At 36.8% G+C, this 16,580-nt stretch overlaps 1 protein-coding gene across 7 annotated transcripts in view; it reads left to right on the top strand.

The window, feature by feature from the left end:
* The window catches only part of FER (FER tyrosine kinase), a 441,496-nt gene that overhangs the window by 352,515 nt on the left and 72,401 nt on the right, over nt 1-16,580 (top strand). Inside the window, exon 18 of one of the 7 annotated variants that reach the window (XM_082455761.1) lies at nt 8,085-9,039. The exons of the other annotated variants lie outside the window; for them this stretch is intronic. Coding sequence (XP_082311887.1) covers nt 8,085-8,214 — 130 coding nt within the window. The 3' untranslated portion in view covers nt 8,215-9,039. Of the gene's footprint in view, nt 1-8,084; nt 9,040-16,580 lie in introns of those variants that run through there. 7 annotated transcript variants of the gene reach the window in all.

Here is a 16,580-nt window from a genome sequence, read left to right as displayed (position 1 = left end):
TTCCAGGAATGAAAAAGGAGGCCTTCTCTTATCCTGGAATCAATTAGCATGTTGGCTTGAGTTAATGTACCAGAGTATCTAACTGCCTTCTTAGAAAACAGAAATGATGGATTTGGGGTAAAGGGTCAGAGAACGGATGAGTTTTGATTTACGGTTACTGGTAGGAAAGATGCAGCATATGTAGGATACTGTTCAGGAATTCAGCTCAGTCCAGTAAATGGAATGAAAGTCCTTGAGAGTGAAAAGAGAGGGGAAGAAGGGAATAGGAGTACATGAGCACTGTTTCATGGCTTAGCGAGGGCTAGCCTTGTCTTATGTTACATAGAAATGATGCAGGAAAATTGGCCTATACCTCATTCTCTATTATTTCTGACTTTTATTCACTTAATTACATTAAGTACATTTCTGGTTCAGAATGTCAAAAGTGATCTTTTACATTAAACAAACACAAATGGTTGGTTTACCATTTTCTCTTAGGGCCTATTTGATTACAAATAACAGAAATTGCTTAAGCTAATTTAAGCAATAGGAAATTTATTAGAAGGAAATAGAGTTATCTCACAGAACTCAAAAGACAGGAAGTTCAGCCAGCTCTGGGAGTCATTATAATTAGGAACTGGGAAGCAGTCAGGAACCAAAGCAGCATCTCTTTCTGTTTACCCTCTGTGTTCACTTGGTCTTTCATTATTTCTTCTTGCTATGTTGCTACTTCATTTCCCTCTTGCTCTGAAGACTACATTCCTCTGCCCTGATGTGCAAAGGTCCCTCAAGTGACATTCGAGTCACAACCTTCCAAGCCCCTCATCTGCAGATAATTAATTACTCTTTGAGGTCTCATTTCAAATTCTTGGCAGAAAGAATTGATTGGCCCAGTTTATATTAGGTGTCTACCACTGTTTTAATCAATAACATGGCTAGACAAGGGAAAAGTAAGCAGGATGACTGTTACATAGATTTACGGGAGCCGGTTACTGTGTGTGAGGGGATAATTCTCAGAGGATGGGACACATACTGAGCAGGCTCCGTAAAGGATGGCCACCACGCATTCATTGAATGATTCCTATTGGGCAAGCACATTCATTATCTAATTTAGTCTTCATATTTCTATGACCATTTCTCTCTATTTCACACTAGAAAAAAATTGAGCCATCAAAATAAGTAACTTGTCCAATGTCATACAGCTGGTGAGTGGAAGACCCAAGTCTAGATCAAGTGAACGACAAAGCCTGTGAAACGAAGCAAAACACTTAAGCTATGTGTTAGATATACTTTTCAGTTTCTTCCCCTTTGTGAATATAAGCAGCCATGTGGACATCTCTTGTATGAAGCAAATCTTAAAACCATTTAATGAATGCTGATTTAGAGAAAGCCTCGTTGTAGAGATAAGAGAGTGCTTTACAAGTCTTAACTCCATATTTTCCTGGGATGATTCATCCCCACCCAGTTCCTTGGTGAAGGGCTGCTGGGTTTACTCTTTCCTGCAGGTGGTCGTGCAGTCTCCTTGAATCCTAGCTCACACCACATCCATACGACAGAGAGGAGATTAAGGCCAGAACCGTGGAGTTGGGTTCATGATTACCCCAGGGATTTGGGTAACCATTGGTTGAATTCAGGTTCTAAAGTAAAACCTGATTTAAGCTAGAGTAGCTAGCTTTTCCTAATAAGTCTCGGTCAAATAGAAATTCTGGCTTCTGAAGAATCCATTAGAACACGGATGACATAGAAACAAGCTTAACCTTCTCACTTGCTTTTTTTGTTTTTTATGTTTGTTTCCTACTCTCTGGCCGCCGAGGCAGGATCAGAGCAATCAACATGGAACTAGAGAACTCAAGCCTGAGCCATTTACTGGGCATTGACTCACCTCACTAATACTGAGAATCACTAGGGGTTTTGTCCAATTATTATCCTTAAATATGTTTTTTATTTGATGAAATTCAAAAGCACAATGAGAAGGCCTTTTCATTCCCAGGTTTCCCTTTTCAAGTGTCTCTGTGCCAGTCAGACTGTCTGCCTCTGCACTGCCAGCTCTAACAGCCTGGAAGCCTAGCGTTTGCAGAGCCATTTAACAGCTTCAGCATGGTGGTTAAGCCCACAGATTTGACACTGGAATGCTCTGTGTTTGAATCCTGGCCCTGTAGCACATCAGCTGTGTGACTTTGGACCCCTTCCCTGCCCCTACTTCAGCATTCACTGTAACCTTTACCCTGCTTCATTTTTCATCAGTCCTTGTCATGACCTGACATTTATTTTATTTATATCTACATATGCAACTGTGTGTGTATAAATATATGTATATGTATAACAGTGGTACATGTAGACATAGAAACCATAAAAAAGTACTGGTTTACTTTTTATTGTCTGCCTCAACTAGAATGTAAGCTCCATGAGGATACTGGCTTTATCTTGTTCATTCCTTGATACAGAGAACAGTTAACAGTATCTAGTTTTGGTGCTCAGTAAAAGTTTGTTGAATGGATGAATGAATGAAGTTACCTACTATACTTTTGTCTCTTCCAATATAAATTGAAGATAATAATACTCTTTCTGACACACTGATTTGGGTTAGACACTGCAAGGCTACTTGAGTAGGAAAGGAGTATCTCCAAGCTCTCCAATAAGAAATATCCCTACAGCATTTCAAGAGGCTCACAATTTAGCAGGAAAAGACCACTCATGTCCATACCACTGTAAGATTAGATTCAGTTGTCTACTTAGCCAAGGATGCAGAAACTTTTCAGAAGAAGATGGCCACGTAAGGCAAAAGCAAATGCAGGATATCTCAGTTCACTTGACCATGGTCCCCAGAGTTTCTAATGATGACACTGTCTACATAGGATAGGGCCTTGTTGAATCTGAGACACTCATTTTCTTACTAATGGCTGTAATGTGGAGCTTATGACACTATTCACGGAGTACTTATACATCTGTGTGATTTTGTTTAATGTGATATTTTAAACATTGGGCTCTATTGGTTCTTGTTGGTGCCAACAAGTCCACATCCTCACCCTGAAGAAAAAACAAACTTAAAGCCTAGGAATCTCCAGGTGGTTCATCTCTATCTCCAGCCCATTTCTCCACAATTTGCTACCTTACTCTCATTACCCTTTGAGCTATGTGTTTCCAACCCTGAGTATGTTTGGGCCATACACTCTTCTAGATACTACGGCTACAGCAGTATAGGGGAGGATAATAATTTTCCCTCTGCCCTTCTAGGTTCTTGGCTGAGACTCCTGTAATGAAAGACAGATTAACAGGAGAAAAACAGAAGTTTAATAACAAGTATACCTCCTGTATACATGGGAGATACCCAGGAAAACTGAGTAACTCCCTGAAATGGCCCAAGCCACCACCTTAAATACCACCTCCAGTTAAAGACAAAAGAAAGATGTTGGGGAAGAGGGGAGGCCAGTGATAGGAAGTTACCAGGAAAAGCACAATAAACAAGGGTAAGGTTGTTATGCAGATTTAAGTCGGTGTTTTCTCCATTGATGAGTTTTTAGAGATTTAGTCATCCCTCTCTTCCTGGTACAGAGAGGGAGACACCCTTACAAATGGAAATTTCCCTTAAAAAGGGTAACTACTCAGTTTTCAGAGCTTCTCCTGTGTCTGCTCAAATAATCAGCTCAAAATAATCCTTAAGCCTAAAAGTCATATTTTGGGGTGGCAAATTCTGCTCCCCTTCAGTGGCGAATAAACGAAACTCTGCCCTTACGGAGCTTACGAAAGAGAGGGGAAGCAGATAATAAATGCACTTAAAAAAGAATAAGCAAGTAAATATAAAATATTCCACATGGTGAGAAATGTTATAGAGAGTCACAAAATAGGATTAAAGGGAATGGGAAGGTAGGGCAGGCACTGTTTTATATAGGGTGTAAGAGAAGACCCAGAAGAGAGAAAAGAGTGAGCCCTGTGAATATCAGTGAGAAAAACTTTAGCAACTTTGTAGCAAGTACAAAAAGCCCTGAGATAGGCACCTGCCAGGTATGTCCAAAGAAGGCCAACAAGGGAGACAGAAAATGAGGTTAGACGGTTATGCGGTAGCCCGATCAGGAAGATCTTATAAGTCATTGAAAGGGATTTGCTTTTAGTCTTCATGAGATGGGGGCCATTGAGGACTGACTTGATCTGTCCCAGGTTTTTTAAGGATTACTTGGAATTCTTTTTTAAAAATAGACTCTAAGGGGGCAATTGCAGAAACGAGAAGACCGGTTAGAGAGCTATTGCAGTAATCAAAGTTAGAGACCATGGGAGCTGGACCAGGAGGGTAGTGGTGGAGAGCACGAGAAGTGGCCGGTTCTGGGTGAATGTTGAAGGAAGAGCCATCAGGATTTGCTGTGATATTAGACCCTATATGTAAGTGAAAGAAAGAGTGAAAGATAACTTCATATTTGCTCAGATATCAAACAATGATCTTCCAGTATTATTTTCCTCATAAAGTCAGGTGACTGTAAGACACTCTCCAATGTTTTATGTTCTGTAATTCTAGTAATTCAAACATGATTGCTTCAAACTATAATGAGCCAAATAAAAGCATAACACGTAGTTTTCTTTTTACTGGGAGCCTACTAAATGCTGAGAACTGTGCTAGTGACAGAGCCAAGAGTAGACAGAGCGCCACTCCTCTGGCATTCTCACTTTCCCACACTAATCTTATATTTCTCATAATGGAAGAAAATAAAAGAAAGTAACCTCAAGATCTCATCTGTTATTTTTTGCATTTAATTGGACATATGTTTTCCAAATAAGATACAGATCTTTAAGAAGGGTACCTTGAAAATAGTATCCTAGGTCACAGACCCATTGATTTAAAGAAATAAGTAAAATTAAATGTATGCATAATTTATAGAGGGTTATATTTTCCCCCGGGTCTCTGGTTTTATGACTTGTGTATGAAAATAATTATTATTTATCTAACCTAATAACTCGGTAATGTTGCTAGAAAATAATTATTATTTACCTAACCTAATAACTCGGTAATGTTGCTAGTTAATGGTTTAAGTCTGATTCTTGGAGGTATAATGTCATCTGTAGAACTAAAGTGACACAAGAGAGAAGATGTCATTCACTTGCTATTTTGTTTACTAAACAAAGGCCATTTCCTTCTAATGTAAGGTTATGTACTGTAAAATAAAATGGCCTCTATTATAATGAATATCAAAGTTTTATAAAATAGCTTAGAGACTTACTGTTTGTGGTCCGGTACACTTATTTATACTTCTTATGAATAGACATTTTTATTATTATAGAAAAGAAACACGTCCCTATTTTGTGTTCTCAAATTGACCTTTTAATACTGAACATTTTTTATTGCACAGTTTGATTTGCTTTTTTGTGGGGAAGGAAATAGTGTAAATTTTCTGTGAACATTTTTCACTGGGTACTTTTCAAAAGGTAGGAGTGTGATAAATATCTGATATATGAATAAGTGGATAAATTAATGAATAAATGAAATAGGTCTTATCTGCTGTCCAAAGTACTAATCGAATGCCATTAGATGACTAAGAACTTTCTGGAAAAATAATCCTAAATTGTTTCACTCTTAAATGTTATTCTTCCATTTTTATTTTTCACTGATTCATTTCTTTATATTGCATAAATGAAGAAGTAATTATGTGTGATGCAAACCAGTATGTGTTATACAAACAGACCAAAATTCTTTTTCTGTTGTGAGTCAGAATGAAGGTTTTAGGATGCTCAGAGTATTTTTTTGATTGTGTGAATGTGATCACCCCAGAGTTTTAGTGAGACAATGTCAGTGCTCTTCTCCAGATATTGTCATCCTCCAAGAGTCACAGAAGGTGAATACTATCCTGTTTCAATCCATTTTTCATCTAACAGTAGTTATTTTTTATATTGACCCTGTCCCATTGCAGACAATGATCAGGGCTTAAGAAAACAGCAGTAGTTTATAACATGCCAGAAAGTATTAATTTTTAACATGTAGTTTGAAATAATTGGGCAGCAAACATCAGATGTATTATTATGTATTAGAGAGCTCAATAGGCACATATTTCATTTAGCTTCTTTCTCCCTTACGTGCCCTCTGTCCATTCATTGTGTAAATAATGAGAGAATATGAATGGTATGGCTAGAATAGTACAGAGGTACTTAGTTCCTTGCATTTTAAGACAGTATATAATGAGTAACTTTAATTCTCAGTGAATAGTATTTCTCCCTTCATTCTTAAGTTCCCATTATACTTTTTTAAAATTAGGCATCTATTTACTTATATAAATTAATGAAGGAAAAAAATTAAAATAATTATGTCTGCTATTTGAGATGTTTTAAAACTCAAGGTAGGACATAACCATGTGGCATGATATACAAATAATCTATAAATCTCTTCATAATCAAATGAAAACATAAATGGTGTGTAATTTAAGAATTCACTCTTTTTTTATCACATTGTGCCATATTATAAATTTTAAGACTATTTTTTCAAATATATATTAGTAGAGGAAAGAAAATTATAATTTTTATATCAAATTTATACTTAAATGCATATCCTAGTAGAAACAATTATTGAAATTTCTATATTTTTGCTTTTTGATATCATATAAACTTGCCTGGTAAAATTCCTCAATTTATTCATAATTTCTAAAGCCTCTCTATATTCCATGGGTTAAATCAATGAAAAACCATGTATTGAATGCGTTCTTTGTAAAAGGCCCTGTTTAGCCATGCTCTCTGCTCTCAAGGAAAATGAGAGAAATGAAAGATATTTGATAATTTGTTAAAGAGTACATTGGGGGAAGGGAGTGGACAAGAAACAAGAATAGGATTTCCAAAGGCCTTTTATAGTAAGGATTTAAAAAATAGCATACAGGGGCTTCCCTGGTGGCGCAGTGGTTGAGAATCTGCCTGCTAATGCAGGGGACACGGGTTCGAGCCCTGGTCTGGGAAGATCCCACATGCCGCGGAGCAACTAGGCCCGTGAGCCACAACTACTGAGCCTGCGCGTCTGGAGCCTGTGCTTTGCAACAAGAGAGGCCGCGATAGTGAGAGGCCCGTGCACCGCGATGAAGAGTGGCCCCCGCTTGCCACAACTAGAGGAAGCCCTCGCACAGAAACGAAGACCCAACACAGCCAAAAATAAATAAATTAATTAATTAATTAATTAATTTTAAAAAAAAATAGCATACAGCGGTCTAAATTGCAAGAGCCACCCAACAAATATTGGGGTAATTTATTGAATTTCTTTTACGTGACTGGCTGTATTAAAAATAAGCTTAATTCCCAAGGGATTTCTAAATTGACCTTTTACCATATTTAGCAGAACTTAAACATTTTACTTTTCCCTTCTAATTTTATTAAAGAATACTTTATCCGCTTACTTTGTAAGCATCTGGGTATTGAAAAGCAGTCAAAGGGCAAGTGTTCCATAATGTTAGTTCAGTTGAAGTCATCACATATTTACTTAAGTACTTTCTATGTGTCAAGCACATGGTTGGTGTTTGGAATAATAAATTGAGCAAATCAGATGGGGTCTCTGTCCTTGAGGAGCTTAAAGTCTAGCGAATGAGCCATACATTAACAGATATTCATACAAAGAACGCATTTTAAAGTGGGATATGGCCCCATCCTGAGGCTGTGGAAGGCATCTCTGAAGAAATGACATTTGAACCGGAAGTTAAGTAACTAAGGGAAGATGGAAGAGGAGAGAGGTAACAATCAACTGGGAGAGAGTGGCTTGGAGGTGGGAAGGAGAATGGCCTTTCAAGGCAATGAAAGGTAAATCAGACAATGACTAGGTTAAATAGCAACTTGACATGTGACCAGAGAGGTAACAGGGGCCAGACCCTGTGAGGTGTAAGCCAGGTGCAGGAGGGTAGTCCTGACCCTGAGAGCAATGGAAGCCATTGTAGGGATTTTGTTTTGTTTTGTTTTGTTGCTTTTTAAATTTTTATTGGAGTATAGTCGATTTACAATTTTGTGTTAATTTCTGCTGTATAGCAGTGTGAATCAGTTATACATATACATATACCCACTCTTTTTTAGATTCTTTTCCCATATAGGTCATTACAGAGTATTGAGAAGAGTTCCCTGTGCTATACAGTAGGTCCTTATTAGTTATCTCTTTGTAGGAGAGATCACATTCATGTTCCATGCAGATTACTCTGGCTGCAGTGTGGAGACCGGACTAGAGGGAAGAGTGGATGCAGGGAAGGGAAGCTTTCAAGGAAGTCAGTATCAAGACATCTTCCATGTTTCTAGCATGTGCAGCTGGATGATAGATCTCTAGACTCAGGAAATACTGGAAGACGAGCCTGGTTTTTTGGTTTGTTTGGTTTTGGGGGTTTTCTTTGGGGGGGGAGGAGATTGGGGATGAAATAATGAGTTTATTTTGAGGCATGTTGAATCTGAAGTGCCTGTAAGATATTTGTGAAGACATTGAAAAGGCAGGTGAGTATTTAGAAGTAGAACTGAAAAGAAAGGTCTGACATGGAGATAAACAATGTGGAAATGATGAATGCAAAATGAATGAATAAATGGATGAGTGAATCAGTGAATCTTTTAATTAATCGTGAATCAGTGAAAGAAATATTTGAGGGTAAGAAAAGAACATGGAAAAATATATGTGATTTTTTTAAACCATTCATTCATTCATTGAAAAACTATCAGTTCATTTTGCCCGTAGCTTTTTTAAATGAGGAGGCAATTTCAATATTACTTTTAACTTTTGGTGGTAGTACCCAATGTTTGTCATTTCTAGTACTGTTAATCTAGTTTGACAGTAAAATGGCTCTAGAATAACGTTTGTTTATTTAACTTATTTGCTTACTTAAGGATTCACTGATAGTTAAGTGTTTCCTTTAAGATCTTAAATTATTTCATCCTTGATAACTTTATAGCGCCACAAATAACAATGGCAACTGGAAAATGAAAGAGAAAAATATTTTTCACTCTATTCAGAAATGTCCCTAATTCTGTACAAATAAACTATCAGTCAAAGAAAGAAATTTATAAAAACACCGTTCATAGAAAGAAACCTGTTTCCTTTGGAAACTTTTCTTCTCTGGGAAGAAAACCAGGAGAGTAACCGGGTTTGCTTCTTGGGAGTCTTCATATTTTCATAGATATCTGTTGCCATTTGATTCATCTGCCTGTCTTTCCTGAACCATCTGCCTGTCCAGCTGTCTTTCCCAATGCAAGAAAACATGGTCATGGTCTAGAATCCCCTAGATTTTGAGAAGAGATAAGAATAGATTTCTGTCACTGCTGAATCTAAAACCAGCCTGGTGGCACTGGAATACAATGCTCATCTTCCACAATTGCTGTTAACAGTTGCAGAGTTAATAATATGAGGGGTCTTGTTACATCATTGCTGGACTGAAAAGTGGTTTACTCTTGCCTGCCTGAGCTTGATCTGCTCTAGCATCTTCTGCCTGTGTACCTGTGACTTGGACATATCAGGAGTCCTCAGTTAAGCAGGAGGAAAGGATACAAAAAAGGTGTGAATTTTATATATCTTTTTCTCATTTTTTTTAACTTTAAGAAACAAGGGAAACTGGATATTTCAGGAAGCTTTTTATATTACAGGATGAGAAGGTCAGAGAACCACCGCTTTCAAACACTATCTGTTGAAGGAAATCTCTTTTCACCTATTGGGTGTCAGAAATTTACTTAAATTTTTTATTTGAAGCTCTTCTCTTTGAATTACTCATTTCTTCTGAAGTTGTTTAAATATTGTTGCTTTAAACATACACACGTGCACAGCAAAAGCTGTGAATCTCTTGAAGGGTGAAACCGTATTTCCTTCATGTTAAGGCCTTATTCCCATAGGTAGCACAGTGCCTGGCATGTAGGACAACTGAGTAATGTGTGTATTAAAGAATCAAATGTAGATTATTAGTTAGGGAATCTTAAAAATTTTGCAGCACAAAATATACACAATTTTTAAAAATACTATTTGATAATGGTACTTGGTAGAAAAAAGTCAATTCCCCTTATTTGCTCCAAAGGGCATAATATACTCAAAATATTATCTAATGCTAAGTTATTTAATATGCAAGAGAAAAGCCATGGGAAATAAATAACAGGTGAAGCAAGACATCAACATAGAAAAATATATAATCAGAGGCATAAGAATGGCATTTCTAAGATAGTATTGCCCTTACACTTTCTCAGTGCATGTGGTAATGATGGTTCCTACTGAAGGACATTCTTAGACATGGAAGTCTTTGTGCACCCAGTCAGCTATTTATAGGCAGTGATCGGTGCTCATTTCCCTGCCCACTGTGTTAATGTTCATCCCTTGGAGGTAGAAGGACTTGTCATAGGATTGATTCCATAAGCCATGTCTTTTGTAACTTACCATGAATGTAGATGGTGAGCATGGCACACCCAGGACTAAGTTCAATATCACTCATTTCTTTTAAGGTTCCTAATAGCTCAGTTATTTTTTCCTTTGTCACTTTTGAACTGTACAACACTACAGATGTTTGAATAGACAGAAGTAACCTTTATTAAAGTGATATTCTGTGAATGGTACTACCTCCCTCATTTTTCATATGCTAGTATCAAGACCTCATTGCATATAAAGATATCTATAATATTGCACACAGGATTTTTTTTTTAACATCTTTATTGGAGTATAATTGCTTTACAATGGTGTGTTAGTTTCTGCTTTATAACAAAGTGAATCAAGTTATACATATACATATGTCCCCATATCTCTTCCCTCTTGCGTCTCCCTCCCTCCTACCCTTCCTATCCCACCCCTCTAGGTGGTCACAAAGCACCGAGGTGATCTCCCTGTGCTATGCGGCTGCTTCCCACTAGCTATCTATTTTACATTTGGTAGTGTATATATGTCCATGCCACTGTCTCACTTTGTCCCAGCTTACCCTTCCCCCTCCCCATATCCTCGAGTCCATTCTCTAGTAGGTCTGCGTCTTTATTCCCTTCTTGCCCCTAGGTTCTTCATGACCATTTTTTTATTTTTATTTTTTTTTAGATTCCATATATATGTGTTAGCATATGGTATTTGTTTTTCTCTTTCTGACTTACTTCACTCTGTATGACAGTCTCTAGGTCCATCCACCTCCCTACAAATACCTCCATTTCATTTCTTTTTATGGCTGAGTAATATTCCATTGTATATATGTGCCACATCTTCTTTATCCATTCATCTGTTGATGGACACTTAGGTTGCTTCCATGTCCTGGCTATTGTAAATAGAGCTGCAATGAACATTTTGGTGCATGACTCTTTTTGAATTATGGTTTTCTCAGGGTATATGCCCAGTAGTGGGATTGCTGGGTCATATAGTAGTTCTATTTTTAGTTTTTTAAGGAACCTCCATACTGTTCTCCATAGTGGCTGTATGAATTTATATTCCCACCAACAGTACAAGAGGGTTCCCTTTTCTCCACATCCTCTCCAGCATTTATTGTTTGTAGATTTTTTGATGATGGCCATTCTGACCGGTGGTGCACAGGATTTTAACTTGAAATTTTTGAGAATAATAAAAGGATTAGATGAACATATATGAATCCTTGCTCTAGAAATTTTTCTTTAGGGCCAGATAGTCAATATTTTAGGCTTTCCAGATCATCTCCATCACAGCTACTTAACTCTGCCATTGTAGGACAAAAGCAGCTATAAAAAATATGTAAACTAAACGGCATGACTGTGTTTCAATAAAGCTTTGGCCTGTGGGTCAAACATTTAAAAAGGGTTACATCCCTCTTCTAAGCCTTTCTATCTCTTTTTCCCTTTGAGACCAGGCTCAAATCCTCCTCCCCCCACCAGGTTCTTCTCCTCTTCATCCCTGTTGTCTGATCTGTGTGTTATTACCTTCCAAAACGAATGTCTTGTTTCTCCAACTACATTGTTAGCTATTTGATTGTTTCCTTCCTTCCTTCTTTACTCCTTCCCTCCTTCCTCCTTCTACCGCCTCAGTTCTTAGTAGATGAGCCAATAGATATTTATTCCTAAAAATGCATTTAACTCTTAACTATCATTATAAAGATATTATGAAGTAATTATTTTATTTTAATGTCTCAGGCCCTAACATAGTAGCCATTCAATGCTTCTTGTTGCTAATGAAGATCTTAATTTTTTTCCTAACAGTATTAATAAAACTTTAGAACAGTGGTCCCCAACCTTTTTGGCACCAGGGACCATTTTCATGGAAGACAGTTTTTCCACGGATGCGGGGATGGTTCAGGCGGTAATGCAAGCGATGGGGAGCGATGGGGAGCGGCAGATGAAGTTTCGCTCGCTAGCCCATCACTCGCCTCCAGCTGTGCAGCCCGGTTCCTAGCAGGCCGTGGACCAGAACCGGTCCGTGGCCCGGGGGTTGGGGACCCCTGCTTTAGAACACGTAAGACTAGGAAGACCAATTAGGGAAAAATACGACAAAGGCCTAAACTGTAGTAGACATGGAAAAAAGATGAAAAATTAAAGACAATTTATGATTTATTGATAAGAGTCATTTATCTCAGACCCAAATTAAATACAGATGTTTTCCAAGTAATACTACCATACAACTGCCTTGGCAGTTGTAAGTGGAAAAAGGCTTACACAGGCATAGCAGAGTAAGTGGCACATTAACAAAGTATCTCTACGTCTAGGAGTTTTGTAAGATTCACTTATAATAATGGTTTTCTTATATTCAGGTTATTCACCCTAAGATTATGAAAACACTCCAAGTTATTTTTAGACATCTCTATAGGTAAGGTTTATTAGTACTCTACCAGACAGATTTTATAGGAGTTTTTGCCAGGAAAGACTCCTCTTCTTTTGGAAGGATTATTATTTTCAGCTTCCACTGACTTTTTGTGGTTTGTGGTACTTTTATCCTTACAGTTTGTAGTTAGATGTTTTTTCTTTATAATTCAAAATTGTAAGACTATACCATACAAAAATATGACTATAAGTTCTTCCCTTTTTTCCTACTCCTCCTCTTTCCTTTCTTAAGCCATGTTGGTTTACTCTGTGCAAATGTTAGTTCTGTTAGGGAATTCTAAAATAAGAAACTCCCTTCCAAGTGTTTTTTTCCCCTTGGAAAAGAACATATAAGACATACATATGCAACCAGACTGTAACATGGAAAATGATGAGCTGCAAAAGAAGTCAGATAAAGTAGTTTGAATTGAGGAAACATGACTTCCATCAGCTCAGATGAGTGAGTAAGAGAGAATGTGTTAGAACCCTGTGTAAGTTACAGATCTCAGACTAATGGTACTGGTGTCCTGAAGAGGTCACCACACTTCCAAAAATACTTAAACTGCACTAGAGAGATGGAAACCTGTGAAATATGATTTTTACCAGTTTTCCTTGCTGATAGATGTTGACAAACAATGTAATACTGCTGACTGTAGATATCAGTTATAATGGAATTGTTTTAGCTTTAGCCTTGGTTAAAGCTTTGACTGCTTTGTAGATTTTCTCTTTTCCCTTTGCAAAGAGAATATCAGATGATCCAAAACAAAACAACAGTGTCAATAAATTGCTTTATTTCTGCTTGCAAGTATAATTTGACAATGTGTTTGTTATGTAAAATGTTAAGAAATTAATCACTCTTCCAATTCTATAGCATACCCGTTGACTTAAATCAAATCTGAACCAAGTTATTTGTTTAAAATGTTGCAATTTTGCCTTATTCTGAGAAACAAATGGATATTCACATTCTACTTGTGCTGATGTCCTTGATTGTAGGCTGCCACTGTATTTCAAGATAATTATTACTGATGCATCCTGTCTTCATACACATATAACATTTGCATTGCATTTTGCCTTTGGGATGTCACTCTTTGTAAGTAGACAAACACATAGTTTGAGTGAAGACAAATGGCATTTTAAGCATAATGTTATTTTCCAGTTCTTCTTCTTGTATGAATGAAAATTATTCAGCAGTTCAGAGGAAGGACTTAAGTGAAGTAAATAAAGAAAAAGTATATCCATATGTGATCAGGCTTTTTGAAAATGTCAGAACATAAGATGAATGGAATTTCAAGGTTTATGATAAAAGATTTAGCTACCTTCTGTCAATATGCGTCAGAACTCTTGGATGAGAACCTGTTGTGAGACAATTTGTCCAAGCTTTTCGGTTTCCATTTTATCTAACATCTGGGATTTTACTTTTATTTTAAGGGACTTTGTTGACAACACTGATTCTTTCTCAGGTGTAGTATGTTAACTCCATTATGCTCATAATGTTAGAAATACAGAAAAGTTTTCTTCCCTGCAGGATAACATCCTAGAATGGTAAAGGTCATCCATTAAGCGTTGAGCTTGTTTTTCTATACATGGATGAGATCACTGTATGAAATTCTATGGGTCAGAAGTATCATTGACTACAGCATAATGATTCCCATGTGCTTTTAATGTATACAATTCTACAAGTTCATGCCAAACAAGGAAATATCAAGCTCTTATAAATCATTTAGGCATAGTTATATACTCAAGTAGGGGTAAATGTACATTTATCATTTTGTGAATTTAAAATATCAGTGCTGGGAAACCATGAGTAAGATGAGGTCCCTGGGAGTAGGGTTTTCAGCTGCCTGCGTTTTTGTAACAATTAGCTGTATATTATACTGATATGCTCCCTCAGTAGTGAAAATTGATGGTAGCTCTGCCTCCCAGTCACTTAGCAAAGGGACTTTGTATCAAATAGGAATCACCAAATGTTTATTGACTAAGTGATAATGTACTAACATAAATAAAAGTTATTTATAAATGGTGAACTATACAAATAGGTAATGTTATTATTTTTATTGTATAGGATCAGACCTAGAAGCTATTGTGTTGAAATAAAAAGAGAGAAAGTATTGCATACTACTTGTGGAGTATATATACCCAAGTATACCTGACATAGTTCTTAAACCCATGAAAAACATCTTTTAAATATTTTCTCCTAATTTTCTTCACTTAATAACATTGTATTCACATTTACTTTTTAAATTAAAAGCTGTGTAACCATTCTGTGGTGTATGTAAAGACTGAAGTTTTAATACTTCGATCAATGACTGCTAGGCCAAAGAAGGTTAATTTACATTTTCATCATTGCTTCTTTTAGCTAAAGAACATTTTAATCTTTCAGTCATCTCAGAACATCTCAGTCAGTATCTCTATAAGCCCATAAGTTACTCTTGTGGGCTTATGTTAGCAGTGATATTGGCCAGAAACCTTTCAAAGGAACAGAAAACTAGGTGCTTGGCAGTTTCCTTTATCCTTGTTATAATAACCAACTTGAAAGCTTTGAGAAACAAAATGCAGGGGGAAGTTATTAGCAGTATTCTTCCATTCAGTGGCTTGTACAAAAGACCAATAATTCATACGGAGTATGAACACCTTGAGCACTGGTGAAATGGAAGACATTTTTCATTAGATGCCTGTATAAATTCCTAAAAATCACTGTGTGGATTCCCTTCCCTTCCTCTGTGTTCAGAAAGGCATCAGTTTTCCTTAGAAACATAACACCTGTCATCTCTAAGATTTTGCTCTGTCCTTTCTTACAGACGTTTTTGTTGGTGGTTTTCTTTACCACCTTCCTTGATGGACAGCAGCCTTCAACTGAGATCTCAAAACTGTGACTGAGCCAATTACTTAAGCTCTTGTGGGAGAAAAGCGTTTAATAGGAAGAAAATATAAGATTAGAAATGTGAGTTCTCCTTTTAAGACAAGTTGACTACTACTCAGTAGGGAAAGTCTTAAATCAAATATTTTTTTTCTTTCGGTAAACTTTACTGTTCTCAAGATCCTAATACCTCAGGAGATAAATATTTAGAATTATTGGCTGTACTTTCCTCTTAGATATGTTAGAACCCTATATACAAAACAGTGGATTCAAATGATTTGTGAACCATTGTTTGGATAAATATATAACCATAAAGTAAGAAGCACTGTGAAAGTAGTGATTTAAACATCTTATAAATGCATATAAAAGATTTTATGTGAATAAGTTTACTAAGTTTTTCTTAGAGGTGAATTATATTCAAAGACTGTAAAAACATCTGCAGTTCAGCTTATTGTCTCCTCCTACTACAGTCAGATTTTTTAAATAACATAACCCCAGCAACTCATGTAACACAGTCTGTAAAAGTGGGATAATAGCAGTACTTATAGAATTTTGGTGAAGGTTGTGTTTAGCACAGTACGTAGAATATTCTAATCACTCCATCAATGTGAGTTAGTATTAGTAGTAATAGTATTGTTTTCGAAATGTTAAAGTAGCAGACAGGAACTACTGGATTTTTTTTTTTAATCTTTTGATGTACTTCTTCTAAAATCTGATATTCCCAAGTGTTTTATATTATAAATCATCTCATGGAAGACTTTGTTACTTGAGAGGTAGCAGTTTTAGGGTAACAGCATCCACACATTGTCCTTAATATCCTTGTTCCTAAATTGGAAATTCTTTTTAGGCATCACCTCTAGGACTCCTTGTTCTTCTGACTTGTCAGAAAGGATGAAACAGTGAGGGCTCAGACCGCTACATCCAGGGATGGCTCATTCATTTCTTAGTGCTCAGAACCTCATATCTACAGCCGTTGTTTCTTTCCTGATGCAGCCAGTAATTGACTCAGTTCCAGAAACTATACTTTCAGTCTGAGAGACTCCCTGACCTT

Source organism: Balaenoptera physalus (genome assembly GCF_965194825.1).
Source record: "Balaenoptera physalus genome assembly, chromosome: 3".
In the NCBI taxonomy this organism is placed as follows: Eukaryota; Metazoa; Chordata; class Mammalia; order Artiodactyla; family Balaenopteridae; genus Balaenoptera; species Balaenoptera physalus.
Note: the sequence above shows the minus strand (reverse complement) of the source record. Positions and strands in the feature narration are given on the sequence as shown.